Genomic DNA, 24,450 nt, shown 5'->3' on the forward strand with positions numbered 1-24,450 from the left:
CTCACTCTGCCCCACGGCGTGGAGCCCACTCACCGTCTAGTCTTCCCTCGTCACGTAGGCGGATTCACAGGCTGCGATGGCCTCCAGGTGCTCCCCCAGGCTAGTGTCTGTGCTCCCAGGCTGCCTGGCATGCTCCGGCCGGCAGGAACATGCCCCACATCCCTCTGGGGCCCACAGACAACATGCCCACACCTGGCTCATGGGTTTTCTGCACACGAGTGCCTTAGGTTGTCTAGTGGATTCCCCAGGGACCTCCCATCGTCCTCTGTGTGAAGTCTGTGTTAACGTCCTGGGAATGAGCTACAGCCAGCCCAGCAGCGGGCAGCCGAGGCACAGCTTTCACCTGCCCTTCCCTAGTGACTCGGACGCCAAGCAGCTTCCCTGGGTTTCCTGGCCCTTGTGGACCTTCTCCAGGAGACCGTCCACGGCTCCTTCCCTTTCTCACTTGGGTTGTCCTCTTGTTGGAGCTCCTTCCACATTCTGGGCACCAACCTTCCACCACCCAGACATGGTCGCATCTGCACCTTCCCTCACTTTATCAGCAGGTGCTTACGAAGTACGCACTTCAACCCTGATGAAGCCTTATGTGATGTCACCTGCCTTTGTGGACTGTGCTTTGGGGGTCCCACGGGAGGTTCCACAACCCCAGCGTCATGAAGACTCTTGCCTAGGATGTCCTGTGGGTTTCCATGCTGGCTCTTACTTCCAGGCTCACCCACGGTCCACTCTTTAATATTCGTATATAAAGGGTCTAAATCCATGTTTTTGCATGTGGACATCGAATTCCTCCAGCCTGGCATGCAGGAAGGACCGTGAGGTGCCGTGGCACCTCTGAGCAAGGTTGGCTGACCATGAGTGGAGGCAGGTTTTGGGACTCTCCTGTGTTTCTGAGTCAGAGCCTTATACCAGCACCACCCTACCTTGGGCCTATCTTACCACACATTTACAGAAAGCTCTGACATCAGAACTTACCCAGATTTTCACTTTTCAACAGTCTTTTGAGTATTTGGAGTCCTTTTGTACATCCATAAAAATTTTAGGCAGCTTGCTTACTTCTGCAACAAACTGGCCAGCTTTCCGGGAGAGATGGCCACAGTAACGAGGACTCTTCCAATCCACAAACATGAAATTTCTCAGTGTTCATCTTCGGGGCATAATCTTGCTTTTATTAAATTTATTCCCAAGTAGTATAGCCTTTCTGATGCAGGAGTGGAGGGAATTAACTTGAGATCACTCGTACTGTACATAGAGACGTAGATGACTTCTGCATAGAGATCTATGGAACCACTTTGCCGAGTTCGTTAGATCTCAAGTTTTGTGTGTGTATCCCTTGGGATTTTTGACACAGAATCATGTCACCTGCAAATAAGGATGGTTTTATTTCTTTCTTTCCTATCTGACTGCAGCAGTACAATGTTGAGAAGTGATGAGAGTGGAGGCCCTTGACATTCCTAATCCTATGGGAAGCCAGGTACAATGTCACCTATAGATTTCTTACAAAAAAAAAAGATTTTAAGTCATCTACACATCTGACACGGGACTCAAAACTCACGATCTTGAGATCAAGAGTCACCTGTGTTCCCTACAGAACCAGCCAGGGGCCCCGGCTATAGATTCTTCTCAAGGAGGCCCTTCATCAGGTTGAGAAATTGCTTCCTACTCCATGTTCCCCGAGTTTTTGTTATAAACAGCTATCACATTTGGTCAAATAATTTCTTCCCACCTCTAGAGCGGATATGCACCTTCTGTCCTCCACTTGCTAATGTGGTGACACATACATTGGTTTTCCGATATTAAACCTCACTTGGCTGTGCACCTCAACTCTTCTATAGACACACCTCATTTTATAGCACGTCACAATTATTATTATTTTTTTTAAATCAAAGGTTTCTGGCAACCTTGCCAGAATGTAAGTCTGTCGGCATTTCCAACAGCATTGGCTCATTTCCTATCTATGCAACATGCTTTGGTGATTCTTGCAGTATTTCAAATTTCCTCATTATATTTGTTACAGTGATCTGTGATCAGTGATGAGGCCTCCTTCAAAACTCAGATAATAGCATTTTTTAGCAATTAAGTATTTTTCAATTAAGGTACATACATATTTCTAGACACAATGCAACTGCACATTTCACAGACTAGGTGTAGTGCAAACATGACTTTTAGATGTACAGGAAACCAAAAAATTCACCTGATTTGCTGTACCGTGACACCGCTTTCTCTGGGAAAGCAGCCCACAGTGTCTCAGAGGTGTGCCTGCGCATTGCTGGATTTGTTAACGAATCTCCACGTGTCCCCAGAACTTCCGAAGGACACTTCCTGGTCCACGGTCCCCTCCTCCTGGTTCTGTGTGGCTCAGAGCACACAACTGGCAGGCATCCCCCATTCTCTTTCCTGACACCATGAAAGACACACATTACTTACTTCTGTACACGTTCAGTGGCATCACCACCAAAGCCATCCACTCTTTGGCTTTTTGTTTCAACATCTCTCCTTGTCACAGGCCTTCTGATATTCCCCACTGTGTCTGCCCACCCGTCTCGGCCATTTGTACCCAAGACCTTCCCACCTCCCTCGAGTCGTCCGGCATGTGGCATGAAGCTGTGCACGTATTTCCTCACAACGCTCATAACTTCTGTAAAGTTGGTGGTAATGTCTCCTCTTTCATTCCTGACGATGGCAATCTGTGTCACCTCTGTCATTATAGCTAAAAGTGTGCCAAACTCATGTATCTTTTCAAAGAACCAACTAGTTTTTGGTTTCATTGATTTTTTTCAATTGTCTTTGCTTTCCTGTGTCATGGTTTTCATACTAATCTTTATTCTTTCCTTCTGTTGCTTTGGATTTATTTTGTTCTTTTGCTAGTTTTTTAAAGGTAGAATTTTAGATTCCTGACTTGAAATCTCTTCAGTATTTACAGCTGTGAATCTTCCTGTGAGCACGGGTGTGCTGCATCTCATAAATTTTGATTACACTGTGTTGTGATTAACACTAGGAAGTAATATTCTATTTACAAACACCTCTTTAATGACCAATTACGGTTTTTGCTTAAGTCAAACTCCAAGAAAGTATCAAGGAGTTCAATATAAAACATAGGTTGTCGGTTAACTAATCCAAGCTCTGTAGTACATGTACTGAAAGGAAATAGGAAGCATCTCAGTCTCTCTTCCTTTTTCTCTGCACATAGTCCCAGAAGCCGGCTTATGAGAACTTTGTGCAAAGTACACAGGGATATGCTTGGTACTAAGCCGCTGCACAATCTATGTTATAACCCAGATGGTCTGTGGACTGAGTTCCAGCCTCTTAAGGACAAACATGAATTCTGTGGAACACACAGCTGAGATGGTTACTCGGTGAAACTCCAAGACTACACAACAAATGCTCTGTGATACTATTATTTTGTTCCCATAATTAAGCAGTGGTTTCTTGTAATAAATAATACGTATCTTCCAAACTTACAAAACATCATCTTCCAAAGTTGCATTAACATGAGGATGCAAGAGCATCTTGCAAGTAGAAGTCATTTTGTGCAAAGTACTGCTCAGGCCTGCAGGTTTCCCTCGTGTGTTGCTCTAAAACGTAGTGGGTGTCCTTTCTGGAAGAGAATGGAGCTATCTAGGAGTTACATTTCATTTCAGCATCATTAGGGTGCTGACACTGGAGGGCCGAACTTCGCCCAGAAGGCATTCCTGAAAGGCAGCAGGAGACCAGGGCCACCTGGCGGAGGTCACAGACGGCCCACGGCCTGGCTCGCAGATGGCAGAACAGACATGCCACACACTGACAATCTGAGCAACCAACCACAGAAAGCATTCCTAGAACTCCAAACGCAACTTTAACCATCTCCAGGATCCCAACATCCTCTAAGAGTAAGATTCTTGTATTGACGTAAAACGTAATCTGGAGGTTTAAAACAGAAAACTCAGGTCACAGTCAATAGAAATGTAAAAGCTATTTTCTCATCACCCCAGAAATCCAGCTCTGCAAATAGGAACAAAAACCCCACGACTTTCATGAAGCCCTGAGCCCCAAGACAGCAAGTCTCCGAGGTGAGCGCAGCACACCACCCTGGGTTTGGAGAGGCGTTTCCTTAGACTACAGTTTCCTGGGCCCAAATCAGCGCCTGAAGCCCAGGAACCTGCATTCCCAGTGCATCTCGCCCAGGCCTCAGCACATCCTGAGGCCAAGTCTCACAGCGCACCCAGGAACACTAGCCCAGGGGGTTAGCATTTCATTCCTCTTACCATTAATGATTATTCACTTCTAAGGACTCTCAGACTGACAAAATCTGCAGGCAGTGAATTCCTATTTCTTGGCTCTCATCCCAGAGCCATGTCAGATGCCAAGGAAAGGACATAAAAGCCACCTTTTAGAGACAGAAGGTAGCCACAGTTTTCTAGAAGGGCTTAGCTAGGCTTCTGACAACCATGTTCAGTGGCCTATGGAAAAAGTGCGTTTGGCATGGACAGCACGAGGGAGATGAGAGCAGCCCCATCCACTGGCACGCCGCTGCCTCGCATGGTGCTGCTTGGCCACTTGCTCTGACATGCAGCCTGGGGCCCACTGGCCACTCTCTGCGAGCCCTGGTCAGCACTGCGTGGTGGCGAGGTGCGGGGGCAGTGAGACCCCCACCGCTCCCCAGGACCCCTCAGAAAGAAGCCCCACGTCACAGGGTGGACACGCTCCCACGTACCACAGCAAGCCACACCTGCACACACTGCTCCACAGCGACAGGCGCAGATGGCCATGGCCTGCAGCTCTAAGTCCAGCACAGCCACATGGGGCTGGGATCTGGTACTTCTCCTCGTAGACCCCGACTGCCACCAGCAGGGCCATTCTAGGGTGAACAGCCATGTTCAGGAACAGCACCATGTGTGCAGGAAGCGGTCTGTCCTGGTCCTCTCTCCGCCCAGCAGCCTGAGCAGAGGCCATACGGCAGGGCTGAGGCAGGTGGACCTCATGCCTTCTGGGTCTGCGCCCCTGCTGACCACACAGCCATTATCACCAGGACTACACTCATACTGGCCGCTGGGCTGCAGCAGAGACTTCACGACAGCAGTGCCAGGTGACCATGCCAACACTTGGGTGGCCAGGGACACTGGTCACGATGTTATGGGAATGCAGGCTGGCAGCCAGAGCTCCTGAAGAAGAACAGAACAGCTGGGGCACCTCCCGACTCGGCTGAGCACTGAGCTTCGCAGGAATGCCAATGCGCTTGAGGCTGGCGGGCAGCTGATGGGAGCAGGGAGCCGTTAGGATGGGCTCTTGGGTGACCCCGGGGCACACTTGCTCCAAGCGTTCCACCTCGGTGCTGCATGGACGACATGCCTCCTCCCGCCAGAGTGCTTCCAGGAGGATGCTCTAGACAGAACTTCCTGTGAACTAAGTCGTAACCATCTGAAAACATCCATTACACGAGATTCTTACAATCTTGCCTTTAAAGGTCATAAAAAAACACATCCATCAAGCATAAAATTCCATTACCATGATCCTTAAGAAGGATCCCTAATTAAAGGCATGATCGTTTTACTTTGATTTATAGACCTTATTGGTTTCACAAAGTGCAGAGGAATTTCAGCAGGATGTTTAGTTACATAAGGAACTTTATTGTCTTGAAAAGATTTAGCAACTAGCCTCAAACTAAAGCGGCTGATTATAATGGCCTCTCAAATCAATTCTGAAGAACTTCTACTTTACCTTCAGCTCCGTGCTAAATCAGTATGTGAACTATTCAGTAAAACTCAGCTTTCTTTCCCAGAATAAGGAAAACATTAATGTGCCTTGGTTTTCAAAAGTCCTATTTTAAGTTTCTTTCTTCCAAATATTTAAGCTTTTTGAAATCCACCAAATGGAGCGATATCCCCACCCGAAAGGGAAGGCTGGTCTTTTCCTCCGAAGGAGGCAGAGGTAACGATAGAGGGAAATTGGGCAGCTGCCGACAGGATGGGTGTCCAGCAAAACCACAGGCAGCTAGGTCTTCAGCCCGCGGCCAGCCTGGCACTGCAACCTGAAATGTGAAAACATGTGACACAGTTTTAGGATGTTTAAGATAACAAAGACAGAAAAACTAGGGAAAAAATTTCAGGGTTTTCTGCCGGTAACGGGAAACGAGGCGATGGCAAACAAGGCGACGGCTGTCTCTGGGATCCACGCTGGGGCTGCCGGAGCATGCACGCATCCTGCCAGGCATCCCGTGGAAGGTCTGGGCCTCGGACCCACTGGACTCCACACTCCCAACACGGGGTTGGCTCCTGGGCAGCTGGGAGCAATGCCAACGGAGGACACGCTGCAATCTGTGCCTTGCTGTGTTCCATGCTGCTCTCTGGTTTCAGAGAAATGAAATGTTTACATGGCAGTCGGCAGACGGGATCTCCTCCGGAGAGCATGGCACAGTGGGGAAGACATCAGGAACAAATGTCCCCGCGGCCCTGTGTCCATCAGCCAATGCCCAGGCACAAGGCAGCTCACTGGGCAGGGGGGGCACGGACGGCCTGATGCAGTGACACTGGGGCCAGCACCAGCTCCACCGCCATACACACAACATGGTCTACCACCTTCTGAGCTGTTTTTGTGAACACTACTCATCTTTCCCAAGTGCTCTAAAGAAATGGGAAATCGTATTCTGGATAAAAAATGAGAAGTTTGGAGAGGTTAAGACAAACCCTGCAAGGAAAGACACTGGGACATAGAGAGGTCTGCAAATAGAACAAAGACCAGATTCCACAGCCTGCCAGGGTGGTTTTCTCGGCCCGGGGAACCGGCCCCACAGCACGGTTCCTGCAGCTGCTGTGTAACCACGGATCCGGTGGCCACAAAGTTTAGGAGTAGTTCTGGAGGACTGCCCCCCGAGGTCAGACCACAGCGGGGGCACCCCAGCACTCCCATGTGTGGTACCGAAGAGCAATGTTCCACGGCTCTGCTCACAAATCCACCACTCAAGGATGCAGAACTTTAAGGACAAAACTAAATACACCCGTTGGCTCCGTGACACGTCCTGGGGGCTAATGGAATCATGTGTCCATGTCTATACGTACACAACAGACCAGAGGGTGTGTGTTTGCTGCTGTCTGAACAGCATCAATGCTCAATCAGGTCAGAACGGACTTGGTGACGGATCAAAGATCCGTTGGACAGCAACACCGGGGACTCCCCCATGAAGTCTCATCAAACCCTCACCTCCAGTTTTGACAGAGACTGAGGTCCAGAGCATCCCCTATGCAGCTGTCCCTTCATCTCTCTGCTTCCACAAAACCACAACGACGTGCCCTGGGAGCCCATGCACTCGGTCTCCCCGCCTCCCATAGAAGACGATGCTCTTACACACCAGCTTCCAGTCTCTCCTGTGAGAACCTTTGTGTTTGTGTCTCTGGAGCAAACACATCAAAACAGAATGAGATTCTGCAGCATTTTAAGTAAAGCAACAGGCTTTACCTAGAAACCATGAGGAGGGGGCGCCTGGGTGACTCAGCAGTGGAGTGTCTGCCTTTGGCTCAGGGGGTGATCATGGGGTCCTGGGATCAAGTCCCACATCGGGTTCCCTGGATGGAGCCTGCTTCTCCCTCTGCCTGTGTCTCTGCTTCTCTGTCTCTTCTCTGTCTCTCTCACAAAGAAAGAAAAGAAAGGAAAGAGACAAACCATAAGGGGATGAATATTTAATGCCCAAACCAGAGAGGCACCTGGTGGCTCAGTCGGGTTAAGCATCTGACCCTTGATCTCAGCTCACAGCTTGATCTCAGGGTCATGAGTTCAAACCCCAAGTTAGGCTCTACACTGGGCACTGACCCTACTTAAATTAAAAAAAAAAAAAAAAAAAAAAATCCACATCAGGAACTTAATGAACAACGGAGGCCACAATCACGATGAACTTTAACACCTGCAAATTTCTCGTCCCCTAGAAACCTGGTCAACTCTGACAACTTCTCTAAGAGGGAGCAGTGTCAGACATTATCAGAAAGGGGAAGAAAAGCAGCCACTTGGGGGATGGCAAGGTCCACTCTTGCCATCTTGAGCACATCTGCCCCTTGCCGGACATCACGGCCTCTTCTAAAGAGCACGACCTCCCTGTGTGGCAGCCACCATCCCTGAAACAAGACCTGCTTTGTAAGTAACAACTCATGGGGAGCCAGTGGCCACCACATCCTCCACCACTGCGTCTCCAAGAGCTGTCAGGAGCAGCGTGAAGCTCAGGGCCCATGACAACATGAAAACACACGAAGATTCCCATACACACCTTTATTCGTGTCTACTTCTCAGTCACCATAAAACAAACTGCAGAACACATTGCCAACACCTCCACGGTGCTTTATGGCAACGAAGTGGGCAGACGCTAGAGTTCCGTGAAGGGTACCGATGACAACTTGCCCACTGTTCCAGGATATAGGACCTGTGAGCCGAAGCCAACCATGGAGAAGGGAACATGGCAAGGCCTGAGGGACAACGCAGCCTCTGTGAGGGCAGCAGACCATCCCTGCTCAGTGGCTGGTGGCCTCCACGTCAGGTGCATGCTGCCCTGGACCCAGGAGGCCGGCCAGGGCTCTCCCAATGCACAGGTGAGGGCAAGGTCAAGGGCAAGCTGACCTGCCTGGAAGTGCTGGCGGCCACACCTAGAACTCTATGATTTCTCGCTTTTCAGTGTGTGACATCTACCCGCGCCCCTTTTATACCAGAATAGAACCTCAGTTATCACTCAGAAAAGTCTGTCAAAAATAACACCCCACCAGTGAGATTTCTTTCCCATTAGGTTAACAGTAAGAAAGCCCAACTAAATGTGGACATGGGCCGTGGGCTGCAGGGTGCCCCCCAAACTACACCCCAGGACCTCGGACCTCAGAAGGGGACGGCGTGTGGAGATGAGGTGCTAAGGAGATTGCTGAGGTTTAATGAGGTTAGACGGGAGGGACACGATGCAGTATGACTGTGTCCTTATAGACAGAGGGAAGGCCACATGTCTACACAGCCAGGAGAGGCCTCAGGGGAGCCAGCCCTGCCCCACCTGCATCCTGACCTCCAGCCTCAGCCCCAGGAGAGCACCTGCCGTTAAAACCACCTTGGCCTGATGCACACAGCAGGAGGGTGCTCTCACCATCGCCCCCCATGGCCCACTGTGTGGTCAGAGCACGGCCCTTAAGAAGGCCGGTGAGGGCAGCTGAGACACGTCTGGGCTTCTGAGTACAAGTGCGAGTCCAACAAAGGGCCCTCTGGGAACAGGGCCAGGACCCCGAGTGTGGACGTGACCCCTCCAGCTGCTCAGGCAGGAGTCCCAGCTGCAGGATGACATGGACAGGGCTCCATCCCCTCAGACATGCTCCTCAGCCCCTGACCACTGCTCCCCTGCACAGGGCCATTCTGGAGATGACGGAGACGACACGATCAAGGGGTGAAGGTGACTGGACCCGAGCATCACAGGGCAAGCCGAAGTAACATTCTGCTGAAACGAGGCCCCCAGTCGGTGACACGCACACAGTCCCCAGTAAAAAACTGCTGGGACAGAGCCCTGCTTGTCTCCCTGGTGGGGATGCCCCCTCTGGTCACACGTACACACAGCGCCTGAACAGAAGCCACCAGATGGCTCACACATCCGGCAGGACACAAATTCAAGGCAAATCTCTAAAGCTACTTCTGCCGTCTGCAGCCGAAGTGTCGGCTCCGAATTCGGGATTTCAATCCAGGGCAGCCAGCTCTGCGTTTGCACCAAGGTCCATAGAAGGCCTGCCTCTATCCTGTTTGCTCACACCCGCCACAGCCATGCCAACACAAAGACAGTTTCCCAGGTAGGTGTAGGTGCTGATCCATGAAGGGCTCTGGTAGCTCACCTGGGGCTTCGAGCCCTGTGCTGCCCGAGCACCCAAGTCCACAGCGTGGAGCTAAGGGGCACGGGGACTCACCCACATGGCACACGGCGCCCTATCAGCCGCTGGAAACAGCTAGCAGAAGGAAATGTGAGCCAGGGCCTGCACCTCAGTGTCACCATCGCCTGGGCTGGCAGGGACCAATGCACCACCTGGTCTAAGCAGAAAGACGCAGGCTCACTTTTAGCAAAATGATATGCCAAGACAAAAGAACCCAAAACCATCTGTCACAGAGATCTCTAAGCTGAAAGATTTCACGGCTAATACAAGGGCCGAGAGACTCTAAAACATCCACAGAAATAACGCAAAGACTCCCCTAACCCTGAGGCTCAGCAGCCTGGGAGCTTACAGACACGAGGTGAGACCATGTACGTGGGCTCAGAAGCCTCAGTCTGACGAGAATACCTGGACATGTTCAAAGTATCTTTGAAACAGAAAAAAAAAAAAAGAAAGAAAGAAACAGAAAATAGTTCCTACAATCCTGTAATGGAAGCATACATTTCTTCAGCATAATTTGAAAGTAAGAAAACACAGTTTGCCATTGACTTAGGAAGGAAGGTCAGAGAGGTGTCCAGAGAGATGGCTGGGCTCTGGGTGCCCCAGGACCCCACAGCCCTCTCGTGGGCACCTCCCACCGACCTGGGGTCCCACACCATGATGGCCGAGGGCTGTGGAGTACCTCCCACACCTTACTCACCACCAGCGCTGTGGCTGCGCCAAGGACAGTGGAACCGGCTGGCTCACCCACAATCCTCCAAGCCGGGACTGCTTCAAACAGACCCACTCGCAGGCTTGTGGCCAGCGGCCAGCGATCACCCATCCTGGGAAACCTGCCGCCCCTCTCAGGGAAACACTTCCCCAGCTGCGCCTGCGGTAGCACAAGGGTTGGTGCATGTCAGGAGGACATGAGACCTGCCCTCCACCGGCGGTGCCAGTCCGGCCCCCGAGTCCCCAGCACTTGCCTGCAACTCCACACAGCCCCGGCACCCGTACCCAGCCACCAGCATAGCAGGAAGGTGGCCTGTCCCGCCCCAGCCTTAACCACGTGATCCGTGGGCCCAGCTCAACAGGGAAACATCAAAAAACAAATCTAATTAAAGGCACATCATGAATACTCTTTAAACCTGATTAAAATTATACCCAGGAAGATAAAGCACAGAACACACATGCCGTTTGCGTCCCCGTCTGGAGATATGGAGCTCTGCCCCTGCACTCGCACTGGTTGGTACTAAAGTATTAACAGCATTACAAGCAATATACAAAGCAAAACTAGATGTGAAAGTACAAAATACGCATTATTTAATTCTATTTAAAATAATTAAGTTTAAAATTTTATGATAAATTTCTCATGAATGGCAAATCACAAACTTGATTATTTTGGACTACGCATCTGGAGTGTCGCTTCCTGCCCGTCTCCCCTCGGGGACTGCCAAGTGTCCTCACGCAAGTAGGAGTTCGACTTCTTCCCGTTTCTGCGTGCGTCGGACAGTTGACACGTGGTGAAAATGGGGAAAAGGTTACTCAGAATCATATAATAAAACTTTAGAAACTTTTCCAGAAGCAGGTTTAACACATCACATTTTGCTCATGAGCACAAAATTTACAGTCAGAAGTTGCACATAAAGGGTTTATTTTAAATGTTTTAAGGATAGGATAGAGTTACATCATAATTATAAAAATTACTTACAGAATTAACAGATTTATATTGTTTATACTTCTAAATGCAGAGAACAGGGAACTGTCTACACATCGTATAAAATAAAATTAAAATTAAAAATGAATTCAAGCCTGAAAATGAGGTCATTTACCTAATTGCAAGATGCGAACACGACGACCCCTGAACTATACACATCCGCTCACACCGCACTAATGGTGGAAATACAAAAAGCGCAGCATTTCCAAGGAACCACAGACATTTCGACCATAATTATTTTGTTATAATAATTGTTCCTGTTTTGTCTTTGGAGAACTTTCTTTTTTTTTTTCTTTTTTTTCTTTTTTTTTTTTTTTTTAAGACAATCAGCTTAAGAATGTTTTCAGGCACTACAATTTGTGACAATCAGAACAGTCCTCTAATGGGTCCACAGCGTTCAGAGATTCAAGCCCAATGCACTTCGGGGTTTGGCACGTAAAACAAGGACAGGAATGAACTCTGGCTTAGAAGTAACTGTGAGGCTTCGAGAATGCACAGTCCCTTCAAATGCTGCACGACAGAGCTGGGAAGTCACCTGCTGCTGGCACTGCATGGCTTCGCCAGTGCACTTTCATCCTACGACCACTAAAACGGCACAGGAAGCAAATATACAGAAAACTGAAAACAAATAAAAACAAAGATAGAAAACAAAAAACCTAAATATCTTTCACATGCAAGTTCAGTTAGTTACATTGAACATCCTACTTAGAATAGAGCATGCAAAAAAGGATGGTCTGCGTCTAAGGTTCTCCTCGGAAGCTTCACGTGGCAGCCGGACGTCACACGCACACGACACGAGAACACTAGAGCAGGTCAGTGAGGAAGGCCGGGACATTTTATACAGGTTCAGGTCTTGTGTGGTCACAAGTCCCACGATAATTTTGGAAACTCATGTTGGCCTCCTAGAACAAGGAACCAACATTCTGATAGCAGGAAAAGGCAAGCAATGCATGCAGATCTGAAACGTGAGCCTAGAACGAAGCCTGAAATACCGGGCGAGGGAGTGCAGTCAGTCACCGCGCAAGTGTGGGCTGAGCCACCAAAAGTAAAAAGAATGGGGGGAATAAAGAACACAACAAAAAAACCCCTTCCCCTTCCTTCCACCCTAAAGGCAACACATGGAACACTGATTAACATAACGGTGATCGTCACGCGTCACGTTCGTCTGGGGAGTGGCACACCACGTAGTACTGAAGCTGCTACAGGTACTTGCAGGAAAACCCCAATGCAAGTCACCAAGTGACCCAACCCTCAGGACACTTCCCAAGAACACTGGTTTTCAGCCTGAAGCCACCTCATCACGTCTGGGTGCACACGCTGGGCATACCCACTCTCTGGGCACACGTGTCCACATGCGCTTGGGAGCTGGGCCCAGCCTGGAGATTCGCATGCAGGGACTGTGACGAGAGCCTCCAGGGAAGGAGGTGACAGGTGTGCAGCATGACCCCTGTTCAAGCAGGAGGAGCGTCTGAGACCAGGTGCTCACCACAGGGAGACAACCTACACAGGCCGGGCGCTGCCCTGCTAGAGCGCGCGAGGTCACCACCCCACAGCACCACAGCACACAGCCTCGCCATGCAGACATGCATTCCGAGGCCACAGCTACAGAGTCTCTGAGGCCTCACGATCTGGGAGCTGACTCCCAGAACTCAGGCAAGTTTTCCAATCTCCACAAGAGACTGGTCTGACGTCCTGCCTCTCTCCTGGCTTTCGTACGGTCAGGGCTCATCCAAAACAAAGGGACAGATGGCCGTGTCGCTGGCACACTAACTACCTCTGCGGGTCTATTCCGGTGAAGCCCACCTTGTGGGAATCAGCCACGAGAGGGTCGTGCAGCCATGGGCTGCTTCCAGGCACACCCGGGGGCTAGCGCAGTGACCGGCCCTGACGTGGCAGGGCCCCTGGATGGGGAGAGCCCACATCAACAGCACTCGAGGAGCAAGACCGTGCAGCACCACAGAAGGCGGCCGGGGACCTGGCTGTTGTGCATCTAGATCCTCTTGTGGGGAAAAGCCTTCTGACCACAACCATGTACCAGTAAGAACAGTAATAAAAATAAGTGTTCCAGAGAACCTGCTGGCAGGCGGCAACACCATTCTGAAACTTGTATTTCTAATATAAAAGCACTAGGTTCTGCCAGGAACTTACCACACACACACAAACCACTGATGCACTGCTGCCTCTCAGATCCACGTACTAGAATCCAGACTGATTTGTACACATGAACGGACCGCTTGGGCCACCCAAAACACACCTGCACCACTGTGTGTGCACAAGTACCTGGGCTTTGCTTTAAAACAGAAAGAGGATTTATGATTAAAAAATATGTAAACAAAAATTTACAAAGCTTAGAATTAAAGGCAGCTTTTGACCCAGATTTCTAATGTTTTGTTGAATTCTGATGTGGGTCCAGCAACTGTTCTCAAGGGATTTATATTTGGACTCATGATTTAAAGCCTCCAGACTGAAACAGTGTCTGAACTTCCGACTTCCAGAACATGCTGAACATCCTGATGTTGTCTCCTGTGCCCACATTTAATTTTAAATAGACAGCAGTAATATACAAAATAGGACTGACTTAGGACAAGCACTCCTGTTAAACTGGAGAATATTATTGAACCCCCACCCCAATCCACAAAGAAAGGACTGCCAAGGAAGAGTGTGTGTGTGTGTGTGCGTGCGCGCGTAGTGCATATGGACACACACAGAGCTGGACAGGTAGATAGAGATACATACACGTCTCAAAAAAGAAGGCAGTACCGACAGTACCAAACTACGCTTGCAGTGTGGCAGCAGAGAAGGAGAGCTATGGTGACGGGGAGCTGGGGACGATCCAGTACAGTTCTATACGACCGCAATGCTAGCTTAACTTGCACCAAACTTGCCTTAACTCCCCTCCAGACACACAGACTTCTTTTAAGAGGAAGGAGTTCCTTACACAAAATGCTTTGTGTTCACATAAATCTGTACTATTCAGAACAAAACCAGTTCTGCTGGCAGAGATTGTGGGTTCGCAGGGACATTTAAGCTTTCATTAAACTGGAAAGCAATCAAGTCTTTATGTCTACAAATTATACATTTAATAGTTCCACAAATTTGGCAAAGTTCATGATGACATCTAGGATGTTTTCACCAAATCGTAGACATAAATATGGAAATCGTCATCAAACTTGATGAAATAGACAGACGGTTTGGCCTCCACTTGATGAATGACCATGCCAGTCCTTTTAGAGCCGTCCTCTTTGGCATATTCCACTTGTTTGCCTACCAGGCTGTCCACAACTTCTCCTGGTTCCCTTTCTGCTGGAGGAGAATCATCTGTGTTAAAGAGGGGAAAGAAAAGAATTTAAAGTCAAATTTTAGGTATGTACCAATTCACATGTCTATTTTCATAATAATTTTTTAAAAACTTCACATCCCTGATTATCTAGGGCAAGAGTCGGCAATGTTTTCTTCAAGGGCCAGATGGTAAATATGTGAGGCTTGAGGCTGTACGGTGTCTGCACAGACTACTCAGCTCTGCCAGTCACAGGGGAGCAGTCGCGGGGGTGCCTAAATGAAAGGTGTGGCTGTATGCCTGTAAAACTTTATTTATTAAAACAGTGTGCCGCCCCCCAGGACCAGGGTGGGTAAAGGATTTTGAAAATCATAAGCAGAAATTCCCATGGCTCCTGTGTAGTAACAGCTGAGAATGAGAGGTGAGGGCTCAGCAGGGCAAGACCAGGGAAAAGCCGAGCCCCACAGGACTTGCCACTGGTAATAGCGCCCCCTGGGACGCTGAGAAGACACACCCTCCTGGGCTTTCCCAGGTCACCCCACCACACAGTCTCCCCCAGCTCAGCTTCTGAGTAAGAGTTCCCGTGCTCTGATATGAGTTCCCGCGCTCTGAACACAGGTGCCCAGCGCCACCCTCCGGCCCAGACCAATCACAACGGGTCCCCCGGGTCCCCCAAGATGACAGAGGTCCCCTCTGCCCGGGGCCTGTTGGGTGACCCTGGCAAAGCCACGCCACGCCACCCTGGGCGAGAACGGCTCGGAGCACAGCAACAAGCGACCACCGGCTCCCATGGCGAAGCTGGGAGCAGCAGGGCAGGTGCGGCGAACTCTTCAGCCAGGAGCAGCACCGGCCTCCCACCCCAGGCGCCTTGCTCACACCACATGGAGCACCCTCAGTCTCGCAGCCCTGAGCCTGCCACCTCGACCAGCCCACGCCCAGCCTTGTTTCAGCGGGTCTCTGAGCAAGGAAGCCTGGCCAAGCCACAGGGCCAAACCACACACTGTTCCCTTGCCAGGCAGTGGCGCCAAGCCCACCTCACTTTAGGAACACCTCCAGTTTACAGAGCTTTGGGAGCTTACAGAGCTTTAGGAGCTGGGACGGCCGCCACCTCAGCAACCCCAGCAGGATGTCAGGGCCTCTCGCCGAAGCCCCCCGCACAGAGGCCCCTGCACAGCACTCACACCGGAGCATCATCACTGTGGGCCAAACACTTGCTGAAGCAGTGTTTGGGATGGGAGGAAAAGACTGAAAGGGCAAGGGGGTCTGGGGGACACCACACACAATGCAAAGGCCCACGCTTTCCAGCAGTGAGGCAGCAGTCCTTACTGTGGGTCCTTTTCTACAAAAAAGTTAAAAACCCAACTTCATATAGGCTGGAGAAGTGCTCTTAAGGAACACTCTCCTGATAATTAAATTCCTGCCCATATAAATATTTTCCATTACAGACTTATGACAAACCCTAAGACAAAGAAGGTAGAAAGTCAGGGCCAGATGAGCACAAGTGCTGGAGGAAGAACCCAACGAGAACAGACATGCTGTCACCCCATCCAGGCCTGGGAGCCCAGTGCTGGAGGCAAGGCTATGGAGCAGTTTAAAAAAGAACAGGCTTACCACCCAAAAATGAAATTAAGAGAATAATTTCATTCATAACAGTATCAAAAAGAGCACAAAATTCAGGAATAAAACCTAACAAAGAAGTACAAAACTGCTACTCTGAGAACGTCAAGACACTGTTGATAGACATCTGTAAATCTCAGCAAAGCGGAGAGTATTCCTGTGCTCCCGGGTTAGAAGGCTTCATATTGTCAAGATAATCAGATTCAATCCCCCTCTGAGTCCCAGCTGACTTCTTTGCAGAAACTGACAAACTGATTCCAAAATTCATGAAATCGCAAGGAACTCAGAAAAATCCAAACAATCCTGAGAGAGAACATAGGATTCAGCACTGCCCAACATCGTAACTTACCCCAGAGCCGGGTAACCGAGTGTGGCACATGTCCCCCGAGGCACAGGCACACAGAGCAGCACCCAAAGCCCAGGAACACAGCTGTCCATCCACAACCAGCTTCTTTCCACCACCAGCAGGGAAACAAGTCTTTCCACAACATGGTGCTCAGACAACACGCAGAATGAAGGTGGACCCTCCAGCACATCATGAAAATTAATGCAAAACATTTCAAAGATCTAAATGTAAGAGCAATGCCTACAAGACCCGTAAAAGAAAAGAAAGAGGTAGGTCATCATGACCTTGACCTTGGCCTTGGCAAAGACTGTCAGACACAACACCAAAAGCACAAGGTACAAAAGGAAAACTAAAGTGGCCTTCGTCACAATGAAAAACTTCTGTGCTTTGAACACCACCAAGACCGTGAAAAGAAACCCACCGAATATGAGAAAGTGTCTGCAAATCCTACACGTCAGGAGATCCGCACCAAGACCCAGACTTGATAAACACAGCAACAGAATGGCGGTGACGAGAAACAGGCAGACAGCACCAATAGGCTTCTCCAAAAAAGACATAGAAACGGCCAGTAACACACAGAAGGCCGCCTGGTGTCTGTAGCGGTCAGGGAAATGTAAACCAAGCCCATGGTGAGGTAGTGTTTCGCAACCAGGACAGTTAGAGCCAAAAGTCAGGTAACACGAAGTGTTTGTGTCAGAGCCCTCAGACACAGTTGACGTGCATGGAGAAGGGTACAGCGGTCTCGAAAACCAGTCTGGCGGTTCCCCAAAGATTCAGCAGTGACCACACACCCAACGGTCCCAGTCCTCAGCAAGCACTCAGGGGAACTGAAAACAAACGTCCACTGAGAAACCTGCACACAAAGGTTTACAGCAACATCCTTCATCATCACCAAGAGGTGGTCTACAACACACGTGCCCATCAGTGGATGGGTGAATAAACGTGCATACAGTGCAATTGTACTTGGCCATTAAAAGAAATGAAGCACAGACACTTGCCACAACACGGATGAGCCCTGAAAATGCTGAGCTAATAAGGAAGTCACTCACGAGGAGTCTACATGACACACTCCACCCACGGACAAGTCCACACCCAGGATAGGACACCCAAATAGAAAGCACAGGACTTGAGGCAAAAATGCAAAACTTCACAACCTATGCTTGGTGCATGACTAGAAGAATAATTTAACCCTCAAATTAAAATAAAAATCAAAATAAAATAAGATACATGTACAAAAATAGATCATCAAATATCTCATTCTAAAATTCAAGTTCCTTTGGAATTATCAGAAACAAAGATTGCCAATGTACACTTACTAGAATCGGGCATAATGCGAAGGTCGCCTTCTTTATAATCATCTAGGAGCTGGTACATGTACAAGACGGGATCCTTCTCGTAGGTGATGTAGAACCACGTGTTCATGATAGGGGCGCGCGCTAGGACCATCCCCCTCCACTCGTCCTTGGAGCCATCCTCCGTCTCAAACATGTGCTCTACCGCCTTGCCGATCATCGTGTCGGCCAGGTGTGCATCACTGATTCGAGAAGTCGCTGTGGACAAGAAGCAAACAACGGTTCACATGGGGGTTTTACAAGATCCGTACTGTGGAGACTGAGCTCCGGCAGAGGGACAGCCTGAGACGTGGTCCACGCACCACAGTAGTGGCACAAGGGCCAGCAGGAGGCAGCAGGGGCCAGGCCCACAGTACTGCTGGGGGCCCAGAGCACGGGCTCCCATGGCACCTCCTGGTTCTGTCCCCAGGCAGCTCCTGGTTCTTCTCCTGCACTCCTCTGCCCTACACTGATTCTACCTGGAACTTCCAATGGTTTTATTCGAGGTATAAAGTGTTTAGTGTTAATGGTTACTTTATATACTGAGTAATCACAGCCTCACTCTAACTGCAGAGCAGGAGCGGTCACATACACCGTCACCCCACTTCCCTTTATTAACACCTGGGTAACACAAGCCAGGGGATGCAAGCTAAGAAATTTCACCCATGCCAGGCCAGAGAGGGGACTCTCATATGCATGGTGACCAGACTGCGCCTGGCATCAGTCACGGCAGCCAGCGCTTTGGCTTAAAATGCCCCAGTGCTTCCACCTGGTCATGTGAAAATCAAACCATTTCCCTGGGCCTGGCAGCCTCCCTTCTTGGCCTGTCCCTCTGCCCCCATGGGCCTCTCTCTCCTTCCCACCAGGCTCCTCTGTCTCCAGGACCACAAGGTGAGATCAGCCCCACACCAGCCACCTGTCGTGTCCTCCACTTTACTTATTCCCTAATGACACCTGGCATCACCTGCAGTGATCCTGTTCCTGGCTCAGACAGCGTCTGCATTCCCACACTGAGACCCCAGGGCGTCAACAACTACCGTACAAACTAATTCTCAGGCCTGCTCTGTGTGAAGAGGCAGGCGGACAATCACAACCTTCCTTTTATTAATAGTGGGAAAATCATGAAGGATCCTAATGATGCAAAGATTTCTCTTGTCCTCACATTTTAGACAACTGTCATTAAAAACAAATTAGCACTTCTATTTCATTCATAATCGCTTCTATTTCTGTTAAAATTCAAAGGAACAGATTGTAATTTCTTGCTCAAGATACTGTTACCTAATTTTATTAGAAGGACACTCCAAGCACATATGGTGGTTCTCTCCACTTACACATGCAGGAATTCTCCAAAATTACACAAAATTCCCCACCGCACACTAAAACAAAGCCTACTACACTCTTTGGGCCAGAAGTTCTCAAAGTTCGATCTCCAGACTCCTATATTCTTAAAATATTTCTGAGGATCTAAAACTGCATTTTAGCAAAAATAAATAAATAAATGAATGAATGAATGAATAAATAAATAAATAAATAAATAAATATTAAAAATGCACTTTAGCATATGGATAGCTATCAGAATCAGCTGTTGGAAATTATAAATGACAAATCTACAGAATTCATTTCTAACAAAAAATAACTATATCTTCTTATAAAAATGTAGTAGGAAGTGTGTAGCTTCACATCTCTGTACACCTCCTGATACCCAGCTCTACAGGGCAGCCAGGTTGTCCTATATGCTCCAGTAATCAGTCACATGCTCTTCCAGTGGACACACAAAATCCAACCTCACAAAGCCCTGCTGCTGAAAAGGGGCTTTTCAGGAAACCAGATGCTCCCCTATGATGCTACTTGACAATCAACATGTGGTAGCTCCTTCATGGTTAAGTGTGGTGCAGAATCTGGAATTGTTATCAGCAAACCTGTCACAGTCACAATAAAAATGTCTCCAGAAGAGATAAAGAACTTCTACAACTCAGCAGCAAAAAAAAATAATCTGATGGAAAATGGGCAAGGATCCGAATAGATTCTGCAGAGATGACAGACAAGTGGCCGTAAAGCATGTGAGAAGATGCTCAACATCACTAAATGTCAGGGAGACTCACATCAAAACTGACAGAGAGGGGGCAGCCCCGGTGGCGCAGCGGTTTGGCGCCGCCTGCAGCCCAGGGCATGATCCTGGAGACCCTGGATCGAGTCCCACATCAGGCTCTCTGTATGATGCCTGCTTCTCCCTCTGCCTGTGTCTCTGCCTCTCTATCTCTCTCTCTCATGAATGAATAAATAAAAAAATCTTTAAAAAAAAAAAAATGACAGAGAGGGACGCCTGGGGGGTTCAGCAGTTGAATGTCTGCCTTCGGCTCAGGTCATGATCCCAGAGTCCTGGGATCGAGTCTTGCATTGGGCTCCCGGCATGGAGCCTGCTTCTCCCTCTGCCTATGTCTCTGCCTCTCTGTGTCTCATGAATAAATAAAATCTTAAAAAAATAAAACACAAACGAAAAAAAAAAAAAACACCCAACAGGGCACGCCAAGGGTTGGGGAGGACAGGAGAGAAACCAGAGCCTGTGCCTGCAGCTGGGAACCCAAGATGCTACGAGCGTTGTGAAGAACAGCACAGGGACACCCCAGCAATTCCACCTGGGGCACTGTCCTCGAGGGACAGGAAAGCAGGGGCCCACCACCTCCACAGCAGCATCACCCCCCGCAGCCCCACAGAGGGCGGGAGGCACAGAAGGGGTGCACGTGAGCACGGAGGCATGGTGCAGCCCTAGAGAGAAGGGGGTGCTGCAACTGCAAGGGCGCAGTGAGGTCACAAAAACACAAATACTCTACAATCCCATTTAGGAGGCATTTCAGGTGATCAACACCACGGAGAAGGGGGGGGTGGTAAAGAGGGACAGAGCTACAGGCCAACAGGATGAAGACTTTCTGGAGACCTGCTCCATGACTGTGTGGACACAACTAAACACTCGCTTAATTATGGACACTTAAGAATAATCAAGGTAGCGAACTGCAGGTCACATGTTTTCTCACCACCACAAAACCAACCTGTTGATCGTCCAATGGATCCTTTACCAGCACATGATCTGGTCCCATAGAGAAGATGCTGTGTTTGCTGAGTGATGCAGACCATGAACACTGCCTCCTTCCCAGTGGAATGAGAGTGACCGCTACACAGCTTTCCAGACTGAGGTCCACAGGGAATACCGACATTAACTAGCAATTCAAGTCAGCACGCGATACCCTGGCTTGCATAGCAGCCTTTGTATTTCCTTGGTAAGACTCTAGAAAAGCAACCCTGCCTCCTGCTGGGAACTGCCAAAAAAACAGGAGGCACTCTGAGTCCATCACCATAAATACTTAGAGATTTGGGGCTATTTTGGTTTGCTCAAACCATGTTTTTACCAACATAAAAGGACTTCCTCTGTCCTACAATGGCAGAAGAACTCAGGAGATCTGGCACAGGCCACGCAGCAGAATGCAGGTAATCTCACGTGGGCTGGCAGCCTCGCCCCAGGAAGGAGGGAGACTAAACTTCTGGGTCACAAGAATATGTGATCACTACCCAGCACAGACAATGGATATAAAGGTTTGGACATTTTCAACACCTGAAGGTAAGACTCTTTGATGTTTGTGTCCTACATTGGAAATGGGTGCACATGGGGATCAAGAAGAAACCATGGCATCCTACGGGGGGGTAGGGGGCGCTCAGGAACAGGTGAAGATATGACAGGTGCCGAAGATGCAACACCGCTCAGTGAGGTACCTTGAATAAACGGATAAGAAAGATGGAAAGCAAGATCTCTGTGAGAACTGAGCTGTCCTGACAAAGACAAATACACAGCACTGCTATCCTCAGGGAACACCAACAAGAAACCTGCTGACCTGGCAAAGAATTAACTTGGTGAGGGAAGTGTGTGTCCTAAGAACACAGGGGCAAGAACAAAGGGGACAGGGGACTGAGGAGCGCCATCTCTTGACAACCTGGCCCCTCCAGGTCCACCTCTGCTGGGATGGGGTTTGTTAACACGGAAGCTTCTAAAGACCATTCCAAAAGCATAAACAGATATATGCTCGTACACGAGTAGCATCACTGTAATAAGGAAACATTTCAAAGTGAACACTCTGAAGAAAGTAAGGTTAATGCAGATGATCTTAACAATAACATTTTACTTCATTCCTAAGGATAAAATCAGTCATTATTATTTAACGGACACCTTGTGTCTTGAGGAACACATCAGGGGGACATTTAAAGACTCCCTCCCACAGTCAATGCAAACAGGGGGTGGCTGCCTCAGGTGTGGCTGCAAATGCAATGCCACTGACATTACACGATGAAAACTACACTTCACATAAGGCTTCTAATAAAGGCATAAGCTACCACAGTCTGATGAAACAAGTACACAGCATAGTTGAGCTAATAAAATATTCTTACCCATCAGAGTCCACATGAACAGTGAGCAAAATGTAGGAAATAACCATGTTAGAAATGATCAGATTGTCAATTTCTTCACCAATAACCTGATACATCTTTACATCCCTAACAGTTCCCTGGACTGTGCTTTCAGTGACTTAACTGTGTACCGGGAGTGCCTGCACTCCAGTAAAAATAAAAACACCAATAATGCAAAAGAATCATCAAAAAGCATCCATTTCGATAATCATTTTTAAAGCATACAACGCACAAATAGTAAAGAGAACTTACCAACTCTATCAGGGAGGACTTCGAGCGCAGAAACTCTTTCATCTTTATTAAGTTCTAGTCCATAAACACAGTCAAATCCATCGTATTTTATAAGATACAAAGAAGGATTTACAGGCACCTGGTCCAGAACGGTTCCTTTCCACTGGGTGACAGGGCCATTCCCCTCCTTCCACCCATGCTGAATCCTGCAGCCTACGATGTTCCGCCGGGGCTGGGAAACAGGTTTGCTCGGCCCCACACTGCTCCGATGTTTTCTGCATTCACACATATACACACGTAAGGGATCATCTCAGAAGTATGCACCCCTCGATCCAATGCTACCGCTAGCTAGCATGCTCTCCTCCAGGTAATCCCAGGCCTGCGCTGGCTAACGGTGCCATGTTCCCGGTCCAGGTGCCTACAGGTGAGCCCCCCACCCCCATGGGGTGCCATGTGCACATGTGCACCCCATGTGCACATGGCATGGCAGCCACAGGGCTCCCCATGTACCCACTGTGGACAGGCAGCAGGGCACACTGCCCATCAGCCCTCGTACTGAGCATGAGCATCCTGTTGTCAGCATTCCGAGTCCCCTTTAATGCAATCAATTCACAACAATCCCAGTTAATCAGAGGAAGAGAAGGGCTGACCATGTGAATTATGTAAACATACACATGGCTTTACAGAGCATGAACCTGTTCCTTGTCACACGAAATGTGCAAACGTTCAGTGTCACCCACAGTGGTGGCCACATCTCGAGCCTCCACCACCTGAAGCAGTGAAAAGACACTAGACATTGAGTTTGTCCCTTCTCCCTGGCCAGCAGTCCAGGCTGGCTGGCATCTCGCACCGTCAGACCCCCACACGGTACCATCAGGACATCTCCAGAAAACATGCGATCTTACACACTGAGATTTGGGACAAATACTTAATGTAACGTTAAAAAGTGTTAGAGCAACATATTCTTCCCAGACTAAAACTGAAAACTCTCCGCATGGTGTTTACAAGCAGTACATGTGGGTCCTGGGATCCTGGTTCTACCTAGCTCTCCGCACATAAAGGACGGCCCAGCCCTGCCCACGCTGCAACAAGAACCTTCAGTAGACAGAAAGCTCTTGCTGCGGCAGCACGAGCGCAAATGATGAACGACTGGCACACACACAAACGTTGAAAAGGAAAACCATTTATTGGAGGCTGTAACATTTAAAGCTACAGAGGTATGTATTTCCAGTAGAAGAGTCTGGCAAGCCCAGAGTTCTGTGAGACGGAACAGGTGCCAGCAGAGCACGGCTGCCTGAGGAGACCGCGTCAGCTGCTGCAGGCTTCACCTCAGCCAGAGGCGCCGGCCTAGGAGAAAACCGTCTCACGCTGGGCTGGAGAAGGGGTCCTGAGGTTCCGAGGTTCCGTGCAGGGCTGTGAGGACAGCAGCAATCATAGGTCTGCCCCCGACCCCAAGAAAGCTCGGCAAGCACCCAGCAAACCTGCCTCCCAGGAAGGTGGGGCTTGCCGTCCTCTCCAGCAGAACAGCACCATGAGAGACAAAGAGACAACGGGGACACGTCACAGAGACCTCACAGAGACACAGGGGCTCTGAGCTCGACAGCAAGGACAGCCATCGAGGAGTAGGACCCCAAGGGAAGCATACCCCCAAAGGT

At 49.2% G+C, this 24,450-nt stretch overlaps 1 protein-coding gene across 8 annotated transcripts in view; it reads right to left on the minus strand.

The window, feature by feature from the left end:
* Nucleotides 1-11,461: 11,461 nt before the first annotated feature.
* The window catches only part of SPIN1 (spindlin 1), a 75,262-nt gene continuing 62,273 nt past the window's right edge, over nt 11,462-24,450 (minus strand). For all 8 annotated transcript variants that reach the window (XM_049093281.1, XM_035701276.2, XM_049093284.1 and 5 more), the window contains 3 exons: nt 22,817-23,070; nt 18,098-18,331; nt 11,462-14,859 (listed from right to left, as the gene is read on the minus strand). In XM_049093281.1, coding sequence (XP_048949238.1) covers nt 14,660-14,859; nt 18,098-18,331; nt 22,817-23,070 — 688 coding nt within the window. In that variant the 3' untranslated portion in view covers nt 11,462-14,659. The remainder of the gene's footprint in view (nt 14,860-18,097; nt 18,332-22,816; nt 23,071-24,450) is intronic.

This window comes from Canis lupus, chromosome 1 (assembly GCF_003254725.2).
Source record: "Canis lupus dingo isolate Sandy chromosome 1, ASM325472v2, whole genome shotgun sequence".
In the NCBI taxonomy this organism is placed as follows: domain Eukaryota; kingdom Metazoa; phylum Chordata; class Mammalia; order Carnivora; family Canidae; genus Canis; species Canis lupus.